The sequence below is a fragment of the Typopeltis vanoorti genome, chromosome 18, assembly GCF_054136105.1.
Source record: "Typopeltis vanoorti isolate ZY-2024b chromosome 18, IOZ_Tvanoo_1.0, whole genome shotgun sequence".
NCBI classification, from domain to species: domain Eukaryota; kingdom Metazoa; phylum Arthropoda; class Arachnida; order Uropygi; family Thelyphonidae; genus Typopeltis; species Typopeltis vanoorti.
The window spans coordinates 84,357,837-84,385,537 of NC_143566.1; the positions used below are offsets into that span (position 1 = coordinate 84,357,837).

Here is a 27,701-nt window from a genome sequence, read left to right on the forward strand (position 1 = left end):
ATTTATTTCACGTAAGTTTAAGTTTCAGTCTTTAATTTTTCTGAGTATGTCAGCTTATGTAGCTACACTAAAGTACTCCCTAACTACATTATTTTTATGGGAAACATTTTAATAATATTAGTTCCAAATTTCAGGAATACGTCTTAGTTGTAAACTTGGGATGTGCCTATAATTACATGATTTTGTACAATACATGGGGAGATTTATACAAAATAGTGTGAATTAAATTTCAGTATATTCAAGTTTAATTGCAAATTAAATATACATCACACTTGACATATTTGAAGTCATTTGCATGTATAGTCCAATTCAAAATATTATTTATTACAAAGACAAACTGCCATTCATTATCCAGCTTATACTACAAACTGGTCACTTGATAAAACAGCAGCTAGTAGACAGATATCAAGACAGTCAGTGGAGATGAATCGGTTTAATGTAGGTCAGATATTGAGCAGTTATCAAATGACTAGATATTGATTCATTTTATACAGCAAACAACTGTTATCTCATATGCTCTTTCTTCCACAGTAATATTTTAGAATAGAACATGTTTTTTTTAAAAAAAAAACCAGAACATTGTTCTAAGTTTTTTACTGTGATGTAATTTGTTTAATTAACTGCATCATACCTTCTAATGTTTGCCATTTTAATTGCTGATATCAATTTCTAAAGAAATTTTTGCAAATTTAATATAGTTTTATTAGATAGTTTAAATAATTTAATAGCTGTTTACTGTGTGTATGTTTCAGTGTAATCAAGAAGTTTAATGCAGCAATTTTTCATATATCCATATTCACTCATAGAACATGCAAATTCATCAACGCTTAATTCTTCAAGGAAAAAAAAGCACTAAATTTTGATCATATTTACTATAAAAATACTAATATACTAGAGTATTACTTACTCAAAAGAATTCTCCAAGAACAGTTAACATCTAAAGAAATGTACTGAAATGAAAAATTCTATATCAGCAGGAGACAAATACATGTAGAGTATGATAAAAACCTAGCAAAGAAATCCACTATCATTCTAAGATAGGGAAATGGAGGGAAAACAATCAGATTTCAGAAACAAGAAACCTAAATTAAATGAAAGTAGACATCCAAAGATAACTTGAGGTAGCAAAAATAAATCTACTTATTTAAAAATATAAAATTATATATCAAATATATACTACATTAAATTCATTATGCTATCTACATCTTAAAACAATGGGATTAACCAAACTCTTTCAGAGATAAAATATATCACAAGAGGCACCTATATAATTCTATTTTATACGATGATATACAATTGCACCTGCAGCTACAGCACCAAGAAGTAAAGTTGCAGCAACTAAACATTTGGATCCTCCAGGAAGTACATTTCCTAAACTTGGTTCTGGACCAAAAGTCTTCTTAAATGAATCTTTCTGCTGTACTCGATTATAGTAATTTTCAAGATGAGGTCGCTTTTCATTTGCAAAATAGTGATCCCAGAGTCCAACATACTGAAGTCGATTCAGCAGTATGGTTAAAGTAATATCAGGAATTGTGAATTTATCTGAACAGAGCCACCAATCTGCTTTATCTGCAATGAAAGAAAATGTTTAATGTTAACCCTAAAAGTAAAAATGCTAGAAATATACACTTTATACAGAATGAGTGAAAATCCCTTTACAAAATATATAATATTTTACAAACTGTATCATCATCATGACTTCCTGAATATTATCTTTAAGAGTGTGCAGTGTACAGAATACTGTATACTAACTTTTACTGGACAAACTGCAACTCAACATGCTTCATTTCCCTTCCCTCCCATTATATCACCTAAGATTAGCTCTGCTAACACATTCTTGAATGTTAACAATGTTAAGTTCCTTCCTATATCTTTATTTTTAATATGCTTCTACCATCAATGTGTTCACTTTCTTAATTTTCTTCATAACTCTCATATCTCTGATCTCTAGTTTCCAACCAGATGTTTTATTTCTGTATACAAACATTATTGAAAAAAAAATGAAACAAATTGAAAACAAAAACCAAATCTAGAAGTCACAGTGGCAAACTCTGAAGAAGACATTAATTCAGCTAGAGAGGTGAAGTTGTCTGCATGGATAGAAAAATAAGAACACCATGGTGAACACAAGAAGCAGCCCTGGAAAAGAAGAAAAGCATACCAAAAGTTCCTTGCAAATAAGCTGGCAGATTCCCTAAAAGATACAGAGAAAAATGTAAGAGAGTTAAGCTGTGTGTAAAAGTAGCTAAACAAAAGCCATGAGAAGACTTTGCTAAGAATACAGAAAATAAATATCATGAAGGTGGTAAAATGTTCTGGAAGCTATTGAAGAAGCTTAGAAATGGAGGAAAGAGCACTGTAAAAGGAATCAAAGATGATAAAGGTGACATTAAAAACTGAAGATAAGGATATCTTAGATATCTGGAATAATTACTTTAAAACTGTTAAATGAACCAAGCAGAGAGGAGTACATATCAATACTTGAGGTAGAAAAAAGCCATCAAAAATTTATTTAAATAAATTCCCAATGATTGGAATAGCGCTCTCATAGTACCCATCTATAAAAAAAAAAGGGGGGGGGGGGAATTAAACTGAATGTGAAAATTACAGAGGAATTTCTCTACTAAATGTTGTTCCAGTAAGATTTATGTAAGCATACTTGAAAAGGGGTTCAGAAAGACTGTGGAAGAGAAACTTGGAGAAAAACAAACTGGGTTCGGGCCAAATAGAGGCTGTCAAGATCAGATTTTCACTTTCTGACAAATAATTGAGAAAGTGTGCGAAAAACTTTTCAAAAAACTCCAATAATATGGTGTGAATGAAACATTATACAGAACAATACATAGTCTATATTTAAGTTGTCAGTCAGTAGCTAGAATTGAAGGAAATACAGGGGAATGGTTTGATGTAAAATCAGGTGTAAGATAAGGATGCACATTATCTCCAGTTATATTCATCATCTATATGGATTGTATTATGAAAGAAAGTGACATTAATCCTGATATTACAATCAAAGATATCAAACTTAGTTCTTTGCTTTATGCAGATAACGTTGTACTCCCAAACACATCTAGTGCAAGTCTTCAGGATTCTCTAACTAAACTAAATAATAGCTGAAACAAATTTGGCATGAAAATCAGCAATAAAATGACCAAAAATATGAAAATAATTTATTGAAATATTGAACACAACTGCATTCTGAATGGAGAACCTATAGAACAAGTAAAATATTTCAGCTGTTTAGGTACAGTTTTTAGTGAAGATGGCAAAATAAATCTGGAAACAGACATAAACAGAACAGGCAAAGTTGGTATGGTGGGTAGCCAGCTGAATAAATTTATATGGAATAAGAGAGAAATTAGCCAAAACACCAAACTAGCAGTATACAAGACAGTGTTCAAACCAGTTTTAAGTTATGGATATGAGAGTTGGGTTTGAAATAAAGCACTTGATCAAAGACGAGACCACAGATATGAGGGTTCTGAGAAAAATTAGGGAAGTGAACTGATGGCATCAATGGCAGAATCATATTAAAAATGAAGATATTAGAAAGGAACTTGACATTATTAGCATTTAAGAATATGTCAGTAGAGCTAATCTAAGCTGGTATGGTCACTTAAATAGAATGGGTGAAGAAAGGTTAGCAAAACAGGTGTTTAATGCAAAGATGGCAGGAAAGAGACCCAGAGAAAAGGTGGATTGATTCAGTCAAGTGCCTTAGAAGCATGAAATATTAGATATGACAATATTGGAATGCTCACAAATAACAGATTGATTTGGAGGAAGATGGTTGATAGGAGATTAATAATAATGTAAACTTAATCATATAGTTCCATGCATAGTAACCTGAACACCCCTTGGGGTTATATACAGGTGGATAAGTGGTGTGTCAGGAGTGATTGATCTTCAGAGAGTTGAAGCCTCCAGAAAAACATACAACAGGACCACATGGCGAGGAGTTGAGTGGCACATCACCAAGCATCTGAGTGACCATATGGCAACTACTGATGTCCAATGAACAGATGGATGGGTGAATATTATGCTTCCACAATATATTTTAAATCATCCTCTACAATATATGATCATTTTCCAACAATAACAACTCGACCACCCAGTGGTGGATTAAGGATAGTTGGGGCCCCTAGGCAAATTATATTTAGGGACACCCCAAAAAAAAATAAAAGTTAGGTGGCAAATAAATGAAATTTTGTGCTTTTGAATTTTTTGAACTTCTGGATTTTTCTGCCTGTTAAAGGATGATAAATAATAAAACTTTTTATTTATTTATTTTTTATTTTTTTACAATTTTACAAAGTTTTTTTTTTACTTGCACTACACTCAAATGATGAAAACATGAAAAGTCACACTAAAAAGTTATTTTTGAAACAAACGCCTCACTCTTACACGATTCAATCACAAATGAAGTTAAGGAGCAACCAGGCGAAACTTCCTATCTCGGCAATGCAATCAGTTTTCGTGGCCTCGAAGCTGTCAACAGCGCCGTGCGCCGACACTGGTAATGCGGTTTAATTTAAAGCATAGATAGCGTGCGCTGTTCAAAATACAAAGCTTGTCAACTAGCGCCGACATTGGTATTGAGGCATTATTTAAAGCGCAGATAGTGCACGCTGTTCAAAATTATTAAAATGTAATAATTGTTTTGAAAAAAATTTTCGCTTAAAATAATCAAGATTTTTATGATGTTTACTGAAAACATTAATTATTTTAAAACACTAAAGGAAAATATGTTGGCTTGGGGCCCCCAAAGCTGCCACCCTTACACCTATTACATTTAACTAAAAATAATACTATAAAATATATTTCAAATAATATTACCTTCTGTATGTGATGCCAACTCCTCTTCTACTACATCTAACACTTTTTCAACTTCTTCAATTGCTTTACTAACTGTTTCCTTCTGCTGCATTGGTAAGAATTTAGTTTCTATAATTTGTTTCTTTGCTATATAATGTGCTTTAAATTCTGGATGTCTGACGGCTACATCATCAAGAAGTTCCAATAGTTTAGGCACAATCACTAAAAAATTAAAAAAAAAGAATAAAAGAGCAATCTTACTCATCAATAATTTAATACTGTTCAAAGCAGAAGGTTATAATATTGAGTTTTTTAATGGTTTTATATAAAACCATTACCCATGAGAAAAACCTAGCTCTTACCCCTTTCTTGACTGTGAACAAACTTAACTTCCATGGATGCTCCCCCATGTTCTCTCCCCCACCTTCCATATAACGAAAAATTACATCAGACAATATCCTATAACACCCCATTCGTTCATAGACCTCTCTATCATATCACATCCTAGCCAATAAGGCTGACCATTCCTTTAGCAAAGGGCTCATATTCCTGATTATTATCTTGTGATAATAATCAGGAATAAATAGTGATAAATTCATATCCATATCATGCAATAGCTCTTCATTTTCACAAACCTTTAATTCGTCATCCAATGTAGCAATAGCACTGTGCATTACTTTACATACACTCGGTTGATATATCTTAGCAATGTGAGCACTCATTAATTGAACAATCTCATTAGCTTCCGATGCTAGAGTACCATCTGCATTCAATAAAGTTATTCTTTGATGTTCATTCTTTCTTTTGCTTATGACATAATAATAAAATTCTTTTGGATTGCCTTAGCTTGCATGGCCAATTTATTTTCATACTCTGATTTAGCTTTCCTAACAACATACTTTCCTGCCCTGAGTTTTATAGTTCATAACTCCTCTCACTCTTATTCCCATGATATTCTTTCCACATCATCTTCTTGTGGAACTCTTGCTTAATAAGATTGCACATCCATTTCACTTCCAACTTATTTAGTCTTCAAACTCTATATGATATCTTAATGATACATTAAGATACCACCTTATTTAAGCAATTTTTCAAAGATTTCCATGCATTGCTGACATTGTTCCCATTCAGTAACTGATACCATGGGACAAAAGATAGTATTCTCCTAAGTTGATCATAATTTCGAGCTCTGTAGTTCAGCATGTAACCTTTTCTAATCAGAGCATCAATACAATTAGATACTTTCCAAGAAAGCGCAGCATTATCATTTCACCAAGTGGTGGTAAAATAGCCATATTCTTAACAGTGACCCCTTCTGACACTATGAGCAAATCCAACACTCTTTGACCTCGATTTCCTTTTTTTCACATGCTGCTTGAGAAACTTGTCTCACAACAATTCAATAAAATCCTCTTCTTTCTTATCATGAGATTGTTCATCTAACCAATTAATGTTTGAAAAATTAAAGTCACCAATAATGATCACTCGTTTGGCCTGAGCCTCCAGGTCTGTAGCAACACCCCACCATATATTTCATTTAGTTAGCCTCCACTTCACACCAGATAGACTCACACTCACCGCTACATGGGACATTGTTACCAACATTGTTTTCTTGAATTTCTATTCTAATTGGACTTAAGTCATCTGATATCATTAGTAGTACTCTTCCTCCTCCTCTTCTATCTCTTCTGTCATTCCTAAAAATACTATACCTATTACACTTAATCCCAGTTACCATATCAGATTCTGATAGCCAGGTTTCACTAAGACCAACAATCTTAGGTCACATCACATTCTATAAAGCAATGAACTTAACCCCTTTGTTTCTGATGCTCTTAGCATTTGTGTATAGACATAATAAATTACCACCTAGCCTATTCTCATAATTAGATATGCAATCTATTTGGCCTTGTTGTAGAACTGTCTCTTTTCCCTCCCCAGAGCATCTTTTCCACCCCTTCGCCACATATATAACCATGTTCAAAGACATTAATATCTTTATCATATTTGCATACCATAACTGAACTTTCACACACATTTTTCCCATTCCTCCCTTGATGATTTGGTTTCCCTGACTCTCTGCATTAGGTCTCATACCAAGAAGTAATTTTTACAGGCTACTGATGCCAAATGAATTCAAGTGCAGGCCATCCATCTTATACAAGTCTTTTCTGCCATCAACCTCACTCCACACATCTAAAATTTTGCAGCCATTTCTTCTACTCAGCCTACACATGAAATCATTTGCTATCATTGCCCTCTTTCTTAACTTAGTACTGTCATATCTGGGTAGCAAACCTACAATTTTTACTCTCTCATTTCTTTCTCGCCTCTTCCAACAGAAGTTTCTTTGTCACTACTTAAATTATTAGTACCCACCAGAACTACCATCTCTCTTACTTTACTTTTTTGTTTTTCAATTACGTTTACCTTTAATTTTCACCCCTGGGAAACTAGAAGTGGTAACTCCCTCAGCAAGTGCAAAGTTTAAGATTGAATCACCATATAACTGACTTACCTTGTTGTTATTAATATTATGATTACCATGTTCAGTGCTTTCCTGCCTGTTTTTGTTCTGATCCTTTTCTTATCCTGCCCAAGTTTAGTTAAAGGTTTTTCCACTTTTTCTAATTCTCTGGTTGATTTTCTAATAATTTCTTTTAATCGAGATATTTCTAATGTCAGCTATTTATCCTCAGATAAATTATTATTATTACGGGCAGCTCCAAGGAGTCCTTAGACTCATCGAGGGAGGCCCAACATCATGTCAAGAACAACTATTCAACATTCACACAGTATCTATCATACTTCACCTTGAACTCATTTACAGTCATGGCACCCACAACAGACTCTGGCAGCTTATTCCACTCATTTACCGCTCTCCAAGTAAATAACCTAGCTCTAACACCCTTGCTAACCACACTCTTATCAAGCTTCCATGGATGGTCCCTAGTCCTCTCACCATTAGTCCTATTCTCAAAAATATCTTCAGGATTAATCTTATAGAAACCCTTCAGTAATTTGAATGTCTCAATCATATCACCCCTTTTCCACCTATCAACCAATTTCTGCAGTCCACAAATCTTCAACCTGTTCTCATAAGGTTCATCCCATAGTCCTGCTATTATCTTGGTCACTCATCTTTGGATCCTCTCCACCTCATTCCCATCGAGAAGAAACCCTGGCGCCCATATCTAGGCACAGTAGTCTAGATGGGGCCTTTTAGATCCTGAATGGAGAGCTTTATAAGTAAATTCTTTATTCAGGACTTAACATGATAACTACTACTAATTAAGGAGATATCTGCACATCAGCTAATAATTATGAAGTATTGTTTTATGGTATGTAATAATGTGTAGTCCATGTGTGCTATATAGAGACAGTTATTGTTAGGTTATTTGTAATTCCCATGTAAGCTGTCTAGTACACTGCGATATTCTGAGAAAGTTATAAGTAGTAATCCGGAATAATCGCATATAATCTGTACGAGTCGAACATAGCGATGGAGGCTATACCTACGTGGAAAAATGACGTCAGAGCGGCTACCTAGAATAATGTAACCTGACAGGTTAGGGAGAGTAGGATCACCCAAGGGTCATGAACGATGGGATTCATGGGCGAAAACCACATCGAATAGAGGGTGCCTGAATAGGGCGAATAAAAGACAAAGCACGCCATTTTGGGGGGGGCTTTTTGACCTTTTGATCTTTGGTTGCTGGATTAGAGTTTTAGGGGGAGTTGGTTGGAGGATTCGTGAGAGAGCGGTGGGCCGACTACAGTAATGACAGACGGCAGGTTCTTTTCTTGAGAATGCTTGAAGATTTTCAAGCAAAGCTGATCACGATATGACGGCTTATGTGGAATCGAGCCTTAACAGAATGTCCCATTGGAGAAAGTTTCCTGCGGAGCGGTAGACAGCACACAACAGTTGGAAACGATTAGAAGAAAAAGCGTAGTACATCGCCAGGCGCAAAGATGGCCGAAGAATATGCAGTAAGGTAATCCAGACCTACATGAGATGGTGGCATGAAATCTGAAAAGATCCTTCAATTATGAAAGGATAAGATTAGGTTTAAGCATAATACTACTACTATATAATTCCTTTCACAAGTTATTCACAGAATACGCATTGAACACTTTCATTAATACTCTATCAATAATTATCTTAATTCTTAATTTCATTTAAGCAAGTCTAGTCATTCACAAATTACTGCCTATTAACAACTCTTCTTTGTTCCACAAGGGCTTAATTAATTCAGTGAAATTCTCACTAAAAGTTCTCTACTAGTGTCCTTTAGTTACAATGCACACAAATTTCTTGTTCTTCTAAACGAATCTTAACATAGAACGAAAACTCTTACATTACCGGATCTTTTCAGATTTCATGCCGCCATCTCATGTAGGTCTGGATTACCTTACTGCATATTCTTCGGCCGTCTTTGCACCTGGTGATGTACTACGCTTTTTCTTCTAATCGTTTCCAACTGTTGAATGCTGTCTACCGCTCTGTGATCAGCTCTGCTTGAAAATCTTCAAGCATTCTCAAGAACCTGCCGTCCGTTATTACCGTAGTCGGCCCACCGCTCTCACGAATCCTCCAACCAACTCCCCCTAAAACTCTAATCCAGCAACCAAAGATCAAAAGGTCAAAAAGACCCCTAAAACAGCATGCTTCGTCTTTTATTCGCCCTATTCCGGCGCCCTCTATTCGATGTGGTTTTCACCCACGAACCCCATCGTTCATGCCCCTTGGGTGATCCTACACTCTCCCTAACCTGTCAGGTTACATTATTCTAGGTAGCCGCTCTGACGTCATTTTTCCACGTAGGTATAGCCTCCATCGCTACGCTCGACTCGTACAGATTATACGCGATTATTCCGGATTACTACTTATAACTATCTCAGAATATCGCAGTGTACTAGACAGCTTACATGGGAATTACAAATAACCTAACAATCTCTCTCTATATGGCACACATGGACTACACATTATTACATAACATAAAACAATACTTCATAATTATTAGCTGATGTGCAGATATCTCCTTAATTAGTAGTAGTTATCATGTTAAGTCCTGAATAAAGAATTTACTTGTAAAGCTCTCCATTCAGGATCTAACAGGTCTCATCAAGGCTCAATACAGAGGAACAATAACCTGTTTGTCTCTGCTCGTTAAAGTGTTTTTCAGCAACCAAGTGATTTGATGAGCTGATTTTGCCACTTTTGGAATGTGTCCCCTAAACTTCAACTCCCTATCCACCAACACTCCCAAATCACTGATCTCGTCAATCTCCTGGAGTACAGTTCCACCAATGTGATATACTGCTGCTAATCTTTTCACCCCAAAATGCAAAACCTTACATTTTTCCACATTAATTGACATCCATTCTCCTTAGCTAAGTCCTCCAAACTATCCAAATCATCCTGAAAAATTTTGACATCCTGAGCATTCACTATTGCTCTATCTAACTTTGCATCATCCGCAAAAAAATGCACAGTTCCTCTCAGATCCTTTCCTATATCGTTAATGAACAAATTAAACAGTAGCAGTCCAAGAACAGAACCCTGTGGCACACTGCTAGTCACAGGCCGTCTTTTGGACTCTACTCCTGAATAAACCACTCTCTGATATCTCTGTATGAACCACTCTCCTAGCCATCTCACCAACCCTATATCCATTCTCATATGCTGCAGTTTACTGATTAGAATTCCATGTGGTATTCAATCAAAGGCTTTAGCAAGGTCCAGTAGAATCACTGTAAACCCATTACCCTTATCCAGTTCAGTCGTCACTGTGTTATAGAACGTGAGCAAGTTACTGAGGCATGATCTACCCTTCACAAAATCATGCTGTCCCCCATAGATTATCCCATTTTCATCTATCCAACATCATCAACACTCTAGAAAGTTTTTCCACTTGGTTATACTATAAATATAAATTAAAGATACCATGAAATTATAGACTTGGTTTAGTCCTTTATTCAAGTGTAAGCAAACGAAGTTTGCGCCTGAAGTATTTTCAGGACTGGGGCAACTCGTATATAGAAGCTAATGACTTCAAATCACTTGCCTTAGTATCCCATAATGCAATGCACATATCCTTAAGGGTATGTATAATGCTATGCATTATGGGAAAGGTCACTACACAGACTAGTTTTGATCTTTATTGAGGTCTCATCAGTATCGCTAATCCAGAGTATTTTAATAATTAGGTGCGACACCCTTTGGGCTACTCGTATATGAAAATATGACTTTGGCATTATTTCAACCTTAATGACCCTTCCCTTAACTTCCACAGATGTTCCTTTGTCTTCTCTTCATCAGTTGATATCCTATAACATCTTTTCAGAAGTTTATAGACTTCTATCATATCACCCCTCTTTTTCCTGGCTGTGTCTGCAGTCCTCATAAAACTGCATTCTATAATCTTGACAACATCTTCTAACTCTTCTTTGCACCCTTTCCATAGATTCTTTATACCTCTTCCAAACCTGGGAGATCAAATCTGTGCACAGTAGTCCAGGTGCAGTAGTTGTATCAAGGCCTTGTAAAGAGGCAAAATACCTTCCTATTCCTACATATAGTCTTTTTCAACATACTCAAAGTTGTATTTACAATTTTTGCAATGTGACCTTGAACTTCAAATTCCTATCCACCAAAATCCTCACCTTCATCAGATTCTTCTGGTGCAATCCCACCAATATAATATGCTGTTTGAAATTTCATCACACCAGTGCATAACGTGATAACTTTACACTTATTAACATTGAACTGAAAGACATTATCATTTGCCCATAGTTCCAGCCTATTCAAATCATTTTGTAACTGCTGTATAGAATGAACAACAAAAGTCCAAGTGTCTGCAGAGAATTTGAGTGTGTTTAAGGACCTCCTAGATGAGTCTTCGACTCAAAGGGTCTTAGGATAATAATAATCATAATAATAATAAAAGAACTGATCCCTGGAGTATTTCATCAGTCACCTTAAATCTGGTGGATTCACACCACACTCATATGCTACTCGTCCATCAGCCATCAACTTATCTAAGTCAACAGTTTATATTTCAATCCCATATTCTTCAGTTTATTTATGCAACATCCTTTCATGTGGCATTCTATCAAATGCCTTAGCAAAGTCCAACAGTATGACAGTGTATCCCTTCTCTTTATCCAACTCAGCTATAACATAATTATAAAATATTAGTAAATTGCTAAAACATGACCTCTCTTTAATAAACTCATGCTTCTCTGCAAAGTATACCTTGTCTATCAACCCATTTCATTATGCGAATTCTTACCAACTTTACTAAAATCTTCACCACCACTCCAGAGATACTGATAAGATAGGTTGGTAGTGCAATGCACTATCTTTATACAAAGGAACTATTACACATTCTTTCTATTCTCGTGGGATCTTTCCTGAGTTGAGACTAAAGTTATATAAACATATATAATCATAGGTGTAGATGATGCGGTTTGCTATAGTTGGTGGATTGAGTGATGGAGAGGGAGAGCTGTAGAGTAGGCGCCCTCCCTCGATGAGTTTTTCGACCCCTTGAAGATGCCATGTAATAATAATAATATATCAAGGGCCTGGCCAATTTGTCTGAACATTCCTTTAGCTACATGCCAATATCCCTTCTGTACCTAATGCCAAATTCTTATCGGGTTATGCAGCAGCTCTTCAACTTCATTTTCATGTACCTCTGTTTCTTCAGCCAATGTAGTAGCAATGCTGTGCACCATGTTACATAAACCTGGTGACAGTGTAAAATTCGATGTAGCTTAGAATTTTACAAGTGCTTTACATATTTTTACAGAGGTCTCATCTCAAACATTTGTGTTATAAAAATAAACATTGTATAAAAAAAGGTATATTTTCTGATGGAAAATTAACCTACTCAAAATGTAGTAAACAAAGAATGGCTAAAATTAGTAACAACAAGAGTAAATGCTGTCACTGGAAACTGTATGTTATTGTTCTAAGTTAACCTGCTCAAATGTAGTAAACAAAGAATGTTTAAAATTAGCAACAAGAGAAAATGCTGTGTAACTGAAAACTGTATGTTATTGTTTTAACTAAGTGCTTTGCTCACAAGCTCTGTGTATGCAAACCATCAAGGTCATTGTTAAAAGGGTTGGCACGGATCAGACAAGGTTCCGTTGTCTGACAAATCTGATTTCAGAAGTGCACTAGGAGAAGAAAGAAATAGTCGGCTTTAATAACAGATCAAAAGTCACACCAAATTCTTCGGGAGTCTCAACCCTTCGTACAAGGTCCCGGAGAAGGGGAAATAAAAGGGCGTCGAGGAGAACATGAGAGATCGGCAGTCAAAATAGAGGACACGACTATACAGCTAGGGCACACCAGAAGTCGGGGAGAAGCAGAGAAGAGAGGGAAGCTGGTCCACCTGAGGCTGTCTAGATCTAGGAATTGGCTGTGGGAGATTATCGGAAGCTAATAACCGAAGAGCAGACTTCAGTGCCTGGAGAAGAATGCATTGCTATCTAAACGAGACTGCATAAGCTCTGCATGTTGGATCCCCTTCATCCGAGCCCATGAGTGCAGGAGATCAGCATTCCGAAACCCTGCCAACAATCCCTGATGAGACGCAGGTGAAGCAAGACACTGTAGAAAAAAAAATCTAAGGCCTGAGACAGAAGAAAAGTCTGAGAACTCTGGAGCAGAACCTTGAATGAGTACACGACCCTAATGACAGAGCCTATGTGAGTTTATTCCAATTTTGTTCTATGTTTCTTTTATGTAATCTAGGAGAAATATGTAATCGAGGAGAAATGGAATCCTTCAAGAAATTCCACATTTCTTGAAGGATTTTGCAACCACTTCTTGCCTGACTCCATTCCATGAGTTTAGGACCCGTTTGCATACCTCAGTAATGGTTAGTTTTTTCACTCTTCCTGTCGGTGACAAGTTATTACCTACTTTTTGCATCTATTTATTACATTCTTCTTTCATCAGAGCTTTGAAGGGCTTGTTGACAGAAATATCTAGTGGCTGTAGCTGACCTGTAAGTCCACCAGGAATAACTGCTACTGTGTTCGCAAATCCACTGCAACCCTTTTTGTCTTTTCTGTTAAATGTACTCGGAACTGATCAAACACGAGCAGAGCTGGCCTCTTTGAGAACCCTCCAGGTCTTCTGGACCAATCTTTGCAAACCAAATAGCCATGATCTCTTCATTCATCCAGCCATTCTCATGAACTTAGACAAGAATGCCAGATGGTATGCTCTCTTTAGGATACATTTTCCTCTTAAAAATGAGCATAGGAAGTAGTTTGGTACCATCTGCACAGCAGTATAGTGTGTCTTTTATGACCACTTGTTTTGACCCCTTTCTTATCAACAGTTCTGTTGGAAGGCACATCAAAATTGAGAGGCACCTCATCCATGTTTGCAATCTGACTTGGTTCAAAAGTATATTTTTTCCAAAATTTTATGACATAGGAGTAAAACTGTTGGATTTTATCCTCATAAGCTGCTGGCATTTTCTGGGCTAACTTGGTTCGTGTTCTCATGGCCAACCCTTCTCTCCTCGTGAAGTTGAGACATCATTTTGCCTTTCCTGTGAAATCAACAATGTTCATTTCTCTTGCAAAAATTTTTTTCTTTTAGTGAATAAGCTTGGTTAACACACACATTTCACTCTGGTGCTGCTCCATAATCCAAGTCTTAAGCCTCTGCTCTAAGTTTAGAAATTTTGCTGGGTTTCTTCTTAAGGCCCTCTTCTTTTTTGGCATCTTGAGTAGTTGTTCTTCCTGTTTTCTTTACTGTCTAATCATATACTCAGAAGCTTTATTTCCATGTTCTTTTGCGTGACTGATGACTTTTAACTTGAATTTTGAAGAATATGACAATCATTTTTTATTTTTGACATTTTTTATGGGCTAGTGCTGAAAATATTGTTAATGCATTAACTTATCCCGCCAATGAGTTGCAGATGTATTAATGTTTTCAGAGTTCTGATTGGTTTATACAGAATCAGCCATTAATGACATCAATTGACAGAGATAACAAAGGCTAGTGATTGGCGGAAGCCTGTTTGTCGAGACAAGGTACCACCAGTTTCGTCATGGCAACCACAGGTCTCTCAACCGGTTATCCCCCCATGTATAAGACGACCCCCAATTTTTGGTCTAAAAATTTTAGAAGAAAGTATTGTCTTATACATGGAAAAATACGGTATACGATGAAATAGTATTTGCCTGTAGTTCACCATATAACCTATCCTAACTGAAATATCCACATAGTTAGCTACTTCCTAGAATAGTATGGCATGATCACTGTCACCAACTGATGGCAAAAGAGTCACATTCTTAATTGAGATCCCTTCTGATGTGCTACTCTATAGAAATAAGCTACTCTAAACTTGTGCTCCTGCATTTGATTGCAAGTATTTTTCACTCAAATCAATCATTAAACAGAAATCTTAACAGCAGGTACTAAGGAGTAAGGGTACCAACACCTCGACGCAAGTTCACTCTTCCCTCTGAATGTACTCCATGACCTAATTGCATCGACGGTACAAGACTCGATGGAGGTAAAAAACAAAAATTAGCAGAACAATGCTACATTGAGTCTAAACATATCATTTTTGGACCATCGTCCAAAACAATTAATAACAGCGATCAACAACAAGTTCAGAGACACTTGCCCCAATCTCGCATACATGCTCGATTTCCTCCAGACCTACCATTTGCCCAGAGGGAAAAAGGACACTATCTTCTAAGAAAAACGTCAAAATGGAGACAACAGTCGGATCATCAACAACAAACAAATTAGAGCAAAAATTAAGTGATGCCACAAGAAGCCACTATGGAGACAGTATGCAGGCACTGCATTGGAAATGTGCAAGACCCTTGTAGTCAAACATATGCCTCACAGAACCTTGCATATCTACTTCACCAACATCCATGGCTTAAACTCCAACCTTAATAGTGTCCACTACCATCTTCAGTCTACCAAACCCCACCTACTCTTTCTGGCAGAAACTCAAATCTCACCTTCCCCAGCACTATTCATCTCAACCTTCCAAACTACACACTCTCAACTCCTTTCGCCCCAAGGGTGGTGAAAGGAGTTAAGAGGGTGTAGCATACATCCGCTATGACATACCTTGCCAGAGAACACCCAACCTAGAATCACCCAACTTTGACCTTCTTTGGTTGAAAATATCCCTTCCCCACTCAGTCAAATTCATCTGCTGTCTCTATCACTCCCCTAATGCAACCAACCACTCTGATCTCTTTAATCTCCTCTCCTTAAAAATTGATTTCCTCCAGTCCCAATTTCCCAACAGTGAAATCGTCCTCCTAGGAGATTTTAATGTCCACAACACCAACTGGCTTTCCTCCTCCAGCTGTACAGATCTTGCAGGCAGAGGTGCTGAAACATCTGCAGTCACTAACGACCTTACACAACTTGTTCAGATGCCAACCAGAATACCTGATAACACAAACCATTCCCCAAACACCCTAGGTCTCTTTCTCACCAATGACCCTTCCAAATACACAGTGAATGTAGTGGGCTCCTCTAGGTAATTCTGACCACAATCTAGTGCTCATCTCTTCCCCCATGAAACAACGTTTACACAGCCACTCCCATACAAGAGTAGTTTGGCATTATAACAGTGCCAAGTGGGAGACAGCTTCTGTAACTTCTATGCCTCATTCCCATAGTACCCTCTCCACTCTCCTAATCTCTTCTGGGCTTCCTAAAAATACTATATCCTTTGCACTTGATTCCAGTTACTACAGTCTCTGACAGCTAGGTTTCACTATGTCAATTATGTTAGGTCAATTATATACTACACTGTCTCAAATCTGTTCTGAATAGGAATTCAAATGCATCATAAATATACCAGTCTAAGTGTTCCCTGACAAGCAAGAATAAGCTTTTTCCCTATTTGGTATTCTCTTCTAATAATATTACAGTAACCACTATTCTCAGTCACTGTTACACTATGACTCAAAAGTTCCTATGATATGCAGCACCTTTCAGAGATAAACTGTAGACTAATATATACAAATATTTTTCTTAAAAAAAAAAAAAAAAAAATGAAAGCATTTGAAAACGAGAACCAAATGGCAAAGAAGAAAAAATTGAGCTATTCAGCTAGTAAAGTTGTTTGCAAAAATAAAAAAATCAGAACTCTGACATGGACTCAGGAAGTTAACCCCTTTATAGTCTTGACATCTTTACATCAATAATTACAAGCAAGTGATCCTGCCTATTACAATCCTCCTATGTGATTTCTATTTATAAATGACCCAATAAGTAATTTATTCACTCTAGAAATAAAATATATATATATCATCACTTTACTGCTGGCAGAAAAGCTTTAAAAATTATCTTACGAAGTGACATGCAAGAGAATGCACGTGTCTTGATAAAATAATTTTGTCTGAGGACATATGGTCACAGAACCATAAAAAAAAAAAAAATTCTGTGACACTTTTTTTTTTTTTTTTTATTCCAAAGAGAGCACTCTGACCTCATGTGATAACAACTAACCTTAAGAAATCAGGGGGCAACCAGATTCCATTCTTAGTTCATCACCAGAAGCAGAGCTCATGGCTATCAATGATTTAGAGCACTGGGATCAGATTACAGCAGTTTTATGAATTTAAAAATCCTGCTTTAATATTAGAGGCCTGAAGTGGCTTGGGAAAAAAATAATAAAAAAGTGTGTGATGTTGTGCAAGCAGCATTTCTGGATTATCCAACTCTTAACCTGTGCAAGCTTTACGATCCTTCATGGAAGGGAATGTAAAAACAAAATTACATCAACAGTCTAATAAATCAATATTATACATTATTATATCAGATTTAAATATAACTACAGAAAGAATATAACAAAGGATATACAAACTTGATCGAAATTTTCTTTCTTGTGGGGACATTGTTGAGTTGACTGCCAGATCTGGAAAATACACTGTGCCAAAAGTAATAGTAGAAAATGGAATAGCATCCAAAAGTTTCCTCATCTGATCTACTTTCTGTGCTTGTTCTGTACCTTTTTCAGGAAGAAGATGAGGTGTATTTCCTGAAAATTAAAAATTTATGACCTGCATCATAATTCTAAAATAGCATTCCGTTCAGAAGGGAAGAAGAGGTGTTCTATCTTTGTTAAAATTGTTTCAACAATACAAACACTGCCTTTAAATTGAAAGCACTGAATTAGATTATAAATTACAAAGATAAATTGAGGCATTTATCAGTGCACTCTTTAAGTTATGTTCTAAAAACTCAGCCTGTTTTTACAGAGGAAATGATCATAGGGGCTCAGGTCTCTCAGGGGCTCACATTGGTGAGTATGGGCATGGCAAACCCGAGATACCCAAGCTAGACCTGATCTTACTTCGTACAATATACACTTGGTATATCATATTTGGAGACTGGTTTCTACTCTTCTTTCCCTCTACTCTCTCTTATTTCTCATTCCCCCCGCCCGTGCTATTAGAGCAATTCGAGGGTGAGGGGGGTGACTCTTTCTTCTCAAACTGTAGTTTCCACTATCTACTATAAAAAATAAAAAAAGGCAAGCCTAGTTGTCTTAAGATGGCAGCACCAACACTAGGATACCTATTGTTATGCTGGTCACTTGACATAGGGAAATATATTACTTTCAAGTCTCAACGAAATCCAAACCGGACAAAAAACATGGGAAACGACTGCAAACTGGAAAAAGTTAAGTACCTTTGGGAAAAGAAAAACGTAGTGAAATATGCTACATGGAACATTAGAAGCATAGCACATAAAGAAGAATTAGATAAAATTTTAAATGACGAAAATATAGAAATTGCAGTTCTTACAGAAACAAAAAAGAAACTTAAAGGAACGAAAAAAACAGCTAACTACAATATCATATATAGTGGAGTGGACAAACAAATACATGCAAAAGCTGGTGTAATGATTTGGATTCATAAATCAATTAAAGCAAAAATAACTCATTATACGTACTGGAATGAAAGAATATTAGAAGTGCGATTAAAATTAAATAAAGAAAATTTAACAGTTATTGGAGTGTATACCCCTGAAGAAGGAAATGAAAAAGAAAATGATTCCTTTTACAAAGAGTTACAAGGAATATATGAAAAATTAAATAAAACAAACCATATAATTATAGCCGGAGATCTTAATGCCAAAATAGGAATGAAAAAAATTAACAATATACAAAAATTTGGAGAACCAACAGTAAACAAAAATGGAAAACGACTCACTGATTATACGATATCATAGATACCGCTAGAGGGATTCATAGTGTGTAGTGTTCGTTGAAAGCTCCTGATAAAATAAGTTATTTTCAGTTATCGTTGATAAATTTACTTGAATATTATGTAGTTTTGTTTGCCTTGCATATCTTAGTGCGTCTGTTTGTGTGTTTTTGGTGTTTCATTTTATAATTTGATAAAATACGTTAGAAGTAAGTATGGCTCCGTACGAAGAAAAATGGAGGCCAGTAATGATGGTTCGCCATCTTTATTCAAGAACGGTAATATAAAGGAGATGATTCAGTGTACTATCTGCGAAATGTACGCTTTGCGGAGTGTGGTCGGAGTGTGGTTAGATGATAATAAAGGAGTGAATGTGTGTAGAAAATGTAGGGAGAATGAGGAATTAAAGTGCATTTCGGATCGTGAGTGTGATATTTTTGTCAAACTTCAGAATGAAGAAAATAGGGATATGACAAGAAATGGCGAGGTTGTACCAGAGAACTTGAGAGTGTGAATGTAGAAAGTGTGAATGATAGTATTAATTTAGAGCATATTAATGGTTTTACAGAGAATAAAAAAGATGAGATAGATGCAATGAGTGAGATCACGTTGTTGAGTGGTGCGATACAAAGGGCAAAACAGCAGCTAGAGCATATGAGCAAAAGTCGACTGAATGAACCAGCCAATAATAAAAAGTATGATAGAAAAAATAGGCTTATGAGTGTAAACATGAACAAAATGAAGGTTAGTGCTGTTTGGAGACTCGTTAGTACGAGGTGTGTTAGTAGAGGATTTGACAAAATCGTACCAACCTGGTGCGACCATAAAGGATGTAACTGAGTCTATTGGAGAGCAAAAGGAAAGGGTGAAAGAAATGATTGTTGTAGCAGGTACGAATGATTTGAAAGGAAATAAAATGGAAATGAGAGGACCTGAATGAATTGTTTGAGGTAGCAAAAGAAAAGAGTGAGAGAGTTAGAATGATTAGTCTTTTGCCACGGTATGACAGTGAAATGTTTAAAAGGAGGGCCATAATTGCAAATGACTTTAAGCATGAGTTATGTATGACGAGTGGTGTGGAATTTGTGGACGTGTGGAGTGAGTTCAATGGGCGAAAGGATCTATATAAGATGGATGGCTTACATTTGAATGGTTACAGTGTAAGGAGACTTGAGAAAGTATGGATGAATGTAGCGGATGTGAAAAATCAGGGAAACTAGATTTATTAAGGGGGGGGGGAGTAGATATACAGTCCTTAGGGAGGCAGTTGAATGTATGAATGAATATAATATGCCCGAGCGAATAAAGACAACAAATCAGAATGAGATAGTTAGTATAAGGCATCAAGGTAGGGTTGGGGCAAATGGGGGTCTTAAATTCATGTACACTAATGCTAGGAGTATTAGGAACAAGAAGGAAGAGTTTTTGGCCATGGTTGGCACTTCCAGAAAACAGGTTATTGGTATTTGTGAATCATGGCTGACTGTAGATGATATAGCTAGTGGGATTGAATGTGATGGGTATAGTGTGTTCAGGAATGACAGGGAGAATAAAATGGGGAGAAGTATTGTTGATGATAGCCGATTAGCTGGAGCCAAGGAGAATAGAAGTTGAATTGCAGGATAGAGAAAAGAGCACATTTGAGGCCATTTGGTGTGAGATTGTGGCTAGCAGAACAAAATATACAATTGGGTGCTGCTATGGACCAGGTGATGGAAAAGATGGTGGTGACAGTATGCACAAGCAAATAGAAGAAATGAGTGGAAGGAGGGTAATTATTATGGGAGATTTCAACTATGGTCGCATTGATTGGAGTGAGGAGAGGACACACGGGAGGAAGGAATTGGATTTTATGCGGTTATTAAGGGATAACTATCTGCGACAGCATGTAATGGAAAATACTAGGGGTCAGAGAGTGCTTGACCTAGTAATTGCATCTGAGGATTTGGCTGTAACAAATATCACCACATTGCCACCAATTGGTGAGAGTGATCATAGGGGGCTTGACTTGGGAGGTGGCTAAAGGTGTGGAATTTTCAATTAAGACAGGGTACATGTGGAATTATCGGGCTGGAAAGTATGACAAGCTTAGGAGTTTGATTGGTTCAGTGCTATGGCATGTACAACTGCAAGGACTAGAAGTTGGCAGTGCATGAGAGGCAGTTAAGAAGTGTTTGCATGAAGCAATGGCTGACTGTATACCTAGAGTCCGAATAATAAATCAAGTAGGGGTTAAATGGATGAATAACACCATTAAGCTTGAGCTGCAAAAAAAGAAAAAACTGTGGAGGGAATTTAAGGAGAAAGGTGACTGGCAGGCACATGAATGGTATAAAGCGCAGGCCAGAAGGGTAACGAGTGTGGTAAGAAAAGCAAAAAAGGATTACGTAAGAACATTGGCCATGCAGGCTAAAGAGAATCTTAAACAGTTTTTTCGATATGTTGTAAGTAAAAGGAAAAATGTATATGGCAGAATGATTTTAAAGAATGCTGATGGTAGGGAGGTAACTGAATCAGTTGATATAGTTGAGTTACTGAGTGAGCACTTTGCAAGAATATATCATCCAGGTGGTGACATTGCAGAAACGAATGAACCAGTAGATTATACGGGAATTGTGGTGAATGAAGTGGAGGTGAGTAGTCTATTGCATAACCACAATGTCAATACATCTGTGGGAATGGATGGTATACCAGCTCGTGTCGTACGAGAAGCAGCTAAAGCATTGTCAGTACCCTTGACCATTTTGTTTAATTTGAGTCTCTAGTCTGGGTTAGTCCCGAGGGGGTGGAAAGAGGGGAAAATAGTTCCACTGCATAAAGGTGGTTCCAAGACTGCTGTTGTAAATCACCAACCGATTAGCATATCAGGAATCATTGTCAAGGTCTTAGAGAAATTAGTCAAGAAAAGAATACAGGATTGGATAGATGAAAATGGGATAATGTATTGGGGACAACATGGTTTTGTGAAGGGTAGATCATGCCTCAGTAACTTGCTCACGTTTTATAACACAGTGACGGCTGAACTGGATATGGGTAATGGGTTTACAGTGATACTACTGGACCTTGCCAAGGCCTTTGACAGGATACCACACATGGAACCCTAATCAGTAAACTGGAGCAGATGGGGATGGATATAGGGTTGGTGAGATGGATAGGAGGGTGGTTGATGGAGAGATACCAGAGAGTGGTTTATTCAAGAGTGGAGTCTAAAAGACGACTTGTGACTAGTGGTGTGATGCAGGGCTCTGTTCTTGTACCACTGCTTTTCAATTTGTTCATCAATGATATAGGAAAGGATCTGAGAGGAAGTGTTCACTTGTTTGCTGATGATGCAAAGTTGGGTAGAGCAATTTTGAGTGCACAGGATGTCAAAATTTTACAGGATGATTTGGATAGTTTGGAGGACTGGGCTAGGAAAAATGTGGCAAAGTGTAAGGTTTATGCACTTTGGGATGAAAAGAATAGCAGCAGTATATCACATTGGTGGAACTGTACTCCAGGAGATTGATGAGGCCAGGGATTTGGGAGTGTTGGTGGATAGGGAATTGAAGTTTAGGGGGCAGATTGCAAAAGTGGCTAAATCAGCTCATCAAATCACTTGGCTTCTGAAAAATACTTTAACATGCAGAGACAAACAAGTTGTTGTTCCTCTGTATTGAGCCTTGATAAGACCCCATCTGAACTACTGTGCCCAGTTATGGGCACCAGGGTTTCTTCGTGATGGGGAGGAAGTGGAGAGGATCCAGAGACGAGTGACCAAGATGATAGCAGGTCTGTGGAATGAACCTTATGAGAATAGGTTGAAGATTTGTGGGTTGCAGAAATTGGTCGATAGGTGAAGGAGGGGTGATATGATTGAGACATTCAAATCACTGAAGGGTTTCTATAAGATTGATCCAGAAGATATTTTTGGAAATAAGACTGGTGGTGGTAGGACTAGGAGCCATGCATTGAAGCTGGGCAAGAGTGTGGTTGACAAGGGTGTTAGAGCTAGGTTTTTTACTTAGAGAGTGGTGAATGAGTGGAATAAGCTTCCAGAGTCTGTTGTGGGTGCTATGACTGTGAATGAATTCAAGGAAAGGTATGATAGATACTGTGTGAATGTTGAATAGTTGTTCTTGACATGATGTTAGGGCCTCCCTCGAAGAGTCTGTCGACTCCTTGGAGTTGCCCGGAATAATAATATATAATAATTTAAAAATAATGAATACATTTTACAAACATAAAAATATACATAAATATATGTGGTGTGCAAGAGGACAAATATCAATAATAGACTATTTTATAGCAAGTGAAAAAGCAGAAAACCTCTTCTTAGACGTTAAAGTTAGAAGAGGGCTAGAAATTGACACAGATCACTATTTAGTACAGGCAAAAATAAGATTTCCACAAACTGGCTACAAAAAAAAAAAAAAAAACTAGAGAAACAAAATCTAATTACAAAGTAAGACTACTAAATGATTCAAGTATAAGAAATTTATACGAACAGAGGATTAGTAACTACTTGGAAAAAAAACAAGAAAATGAAGACATTGAGAAAGAATGGAATAATATAAAAGAAATTATCGCATCAGCAACATATGAAAGTCTAGGAACACAAAAAATATAAAAATAAAAAATTACATATATGTGACAATGAAATAAAAACAATAAATGAAAATAAAAACCTGGCTTTTAAAAGATGGTTAAGTAGCAAAAAACAAGAAGGTGAAATTGAATATAAAAAAAAGACGAGCAATAGCCAAAAGAGAAACCAGAAGGAGACACAGAAAAAGCTGGGAAAAATTTGCATCATATCTAGAAAATGACATATACAAAATAAGGCCCAGTGCATACAAAATACTAAGACACATGAATGCAGATATAAAAGAAACTGCAAATATAAAGTGTGAAATAGATGTAAAAGAATTCTTGGATTACTTTACAGATCTTTGGACAGATAATACTGGCATCAAAAATAATTACACCAGAAACTTAAAAAATACCTTAAATGATATGATAATAATGAAAGAATTAAAGGACAACCTAAATAAAATAAAAAATGGCAAATCGGTAGGAGAAGATGCGATAAACTACGAACTGTATAAATTTGCTGGAAAAAAATTTAATCAAAGATTACTAAAATTTTTAAATAAAATTATTTAAATTAAGGGGATATTAAATCCCACATTGTTTTAAAACCAAATAAGAAACTCAAAGATCGGAATCAAAGAGTTTCATGCCGAATATAGTAACTATAAAAGTATCGGCGACTACTGGCGTAAGCTAAAGCACGTAGTTCAAGTACTACGTACTTGAACTACGTTTTCTTATATAGTTTTAAAACAATGTGGGATTTAATATCTCCTTAATTTAAATAATGTTTACATCACCAAAATGAAGCCGCTCTTTATTTTAAATAATTTATGGGTGCACCTTTTTGACAACTCGTATAGCAGAGTATACAAGTTATTTTCGTTATACCCATAGTATTATATTTGGTCCAGCTACTCACTGATGAGATCTCAATAAAGATCGAAACCGGTCTGGGTAGTGACCTCCCACCATAATGTATAACATCATACATCTCCTAGGAGATGGGTTTTACATTATGTGAAATACTAAGAATAGCGATCAGAACTTTCCCCACCTTTGCTACGAGTTGCCCTAGTTTGTACTATGTACTTGAACTATGTGCTTTAGCTGACGCTAGTAGTCGCCGATACTTTTATGGTTACTATATTCGGCATGAAACTCTTTGATTCCGATCTTTGAGTTTCTTATTCGGTTTTAAAACAATGTGGGATTTAATATCCTCTTAATTTAAATAATGTTTACATTGCCGAAATGAAGCCTATTGGCTCTTTATTTTAAATAATTTAAATAAAATATATACAAATGGACAAATACCAACAGAATGGAATACATGCATAGTAATACCTATATTTAAAAAAGGGGATAAAATAAAACCTGCTAACTACAGAGGTATTAGTTTATTGAATACATTCTACAAAATATATAGCAGAATACTTAATGAAAAGCTAAAATTATACAGTGAAAAAATATTATTAGAATGTCAAAATGGATTTAGAAAAGGATGCTCTACAATGGATGCAGCTTTCTGCTTAAAACTACCGTACTTATAGAAAAAAGAAGAGAATTTAATTTGGAAAATCATCTTTTGTTTATAGATTATGAATAAGCATTTGACAAAGTAAAAAGATATATACTGTTTGATATATTACAAAGAATAAATATACCTAATATTTTACTACATGCAATATTGAATATATATAAAGATAATGAAATAAAAATAAATGAAAAGTTGTCTGAAAAACAATCTATAAACGAAGGAGTAAGACAGGGATACCTTCTTGTCTCCAACACTTTTCAATATTTACATTAATGAAATATTAATACAGTGGAACACCTTAAACAATCAAGGTATAGAAATTTCCTGGAATAACAAAATAAATACGCTATTATTTGCAGATGATCAGGTAATAATATCAGATAAGGAAGACAATTTAGAAAGAGCAATCCATAATTTAAACATTATAGTAGAACAGTTTGGAATGAAATTTTCCATAGATAAAACTAATAAAACAATGACATAATAAAGATTTATTGTTACATAGACCATATATTTACAACGTACTTAAGCTCTTACAAATTGCCTACCGGTTTCGCTAGTAACTGACCAGCTTTCTCAAGGCTTGCATAGTACAAAAAAGATGGTGGAGATATGTGGATGACATCTTCATCATATGGAAAGACAACTTAGAAAGCCTACATCTGTTTGTTAACAGAATCAATGCACTCCACAATAAAATAAAATTTACTCTAGAAGTAGAAAATAACGAACAGCTACACTTCTTGGATTTACTAGTAAAAAGACAAGGAAACATCATCAAACTGTCGATTTACAAAAAACCAACGGACACTGGAAGATATCTAAATTACTCTTCTAACCATCATAGGTCACAGAAACACAGCATCATCCACATGCTAAGAAATCGAGCTAGAAAATTTATCTCTGACGAGGAAGAAGTTCAAACAGAACTGTCTCAAATAGCTACAACTCTATCACAAAATGGTTATCCTAGACACATCATCAACAAATTTCTATACATAGATAACGAACAAGAAAGAACAGTCGCCCAGCATATCTCAACAGCAGTCATCCCCTTTATAGGTTCAACTTCAACAAAAATTGCAAGATTGTTAAAGACACATAACATCAGGGTTGTATTTAAACCAACAAATAGCATAAGACAGGTCCTAAGATCCCCTAAAGACAGTGTGCCATTTTATAAATATCCAGGTGTGTATAATATTCCATGCACGTGCGGTCTTTCCTACATCGGACAGACTTCGAGAAGCCTGGAAATAAGACAGAAAGAACATATAGGCGATTTTAATCACAACAGAATGATCACCTCAGTATTGGCACATCACTTTTCAACTTCGAACCACACTATAGACTAGAATAACAGCTCCATGCCCTACATAGACGAGGATTACAGACATCGAGTATTTAACAATACCTGGAAAAATCTAATTAACTCCCTCAGTTCAACAGAGCTACAGTACGCAAATAATCATATTACGCGTTTGCATGTAACACGTGTTCATGATGCTGAGTAGTTATGTCACGCGAACGTGTCACCCTAGCTACCTAACATGTACTAACGGTTCTTTGTATTTTGAAACCTTTTTTGCATTTACCTCTTTTTTGTACTATGCAAGCCTTGAGAAAGCTGGTCAGTTACTAGCGAAACCGGTAGGCAATTTGTAAGAGCTTAAGTACATTGTAAATATATGGTCTATGTAACAATAAATCTTTATTTTGTAATACTTTATGACCAAAACATGTACAATTTAAAACAATGACATTTTGTGGACACACACTCCAATTAGAAGCAAAATAGTTATTAATAACAAAATAATAGAACAGAAAAATACTTTCAGTTATCTTGGATGTGAAATATAATATGAAGGAGAAAAAGACATAAAATTAAAAACTTAAAACTTTTTACAGATTATAGGCCTGATAAATAGAACATTCAACCCAAATATAGTACAAAAAGAAACACGCTTGAAAATATACAATACTTTAGCAGTGCCCACATTATTATATGGCAGTGAAATTTGGGCAATAAACAAATAAGATAAACAAAGAATAAAAACAAGTGAAATGAGATTTATGAGAAGAACTGCAAAATACACATTATTAGATCAAAAAAGGAACGAAGGCATTTTAAAAGAACTAAAAACAAAATCAACAGAAGAAAAACTAAACAATTATAAACAAAAATGGATTGAACATGTAAACCAAATGGCCAACACCCGACATCCTAAACAAATACTAAAATATAAGCCAATTGGAAAGAGAAGGCAGGGTAGACCTCAAAAAGGATATTGGATGGATAATAAGACCGGAACAGACCAACATGGTCTATACCCGTATTTAGTGTTATGATGATGATGATGAAATGATAATAAAAATTGCGAAAGCCATCCTATCTACCTGTGACTCATTCACTATGAAACCTTGATGTTTCCATTTTGCAAGCATTGTTACTAACAAAGCAAATGATGGATTTTCCTCCTGCTAAAGAAACAAACCAGCCAAAAGACATATACACATTAACATATATGTAATAAAA

The 27,701-nt window shown here is 36.0% G+C and overlaps 1 protein-coding gene across 1 annotated transcript in view; it reads right to left on the bottom strand.

Annotated features, from left to right (window-relative positions):
* Nucleotides 1-222: 222 nt before the first annotated feature.
* LOC150096875 (ganglioside-induced differentiation-associated protein 1-like) overlaps nt 223-27,701 on the bottom strand; it is an 82,620-nt gene continuing 55,141 nt past the window's right edge. The window contains exons 4-6 of the mRNA XM_090408515.1: nt 17,709-17,882; nt 4,840-5,040; nt 223-1,572 (exon numbers count right to left, since the gene is read on the bottom strand). Of these exons, the coding sequence (XP_090264641.1) occupies nt 1,274-1,572; nt 4,840-5,040; nt 17,709-17,882 (674 nt within the window). The 3' untranslated portion in view covers nt 223-1,273. The remainder of the gene's footprint in view (nt 1,573-4,839; nt 5,041-17,708; nt 17,883-27,701) is intronic.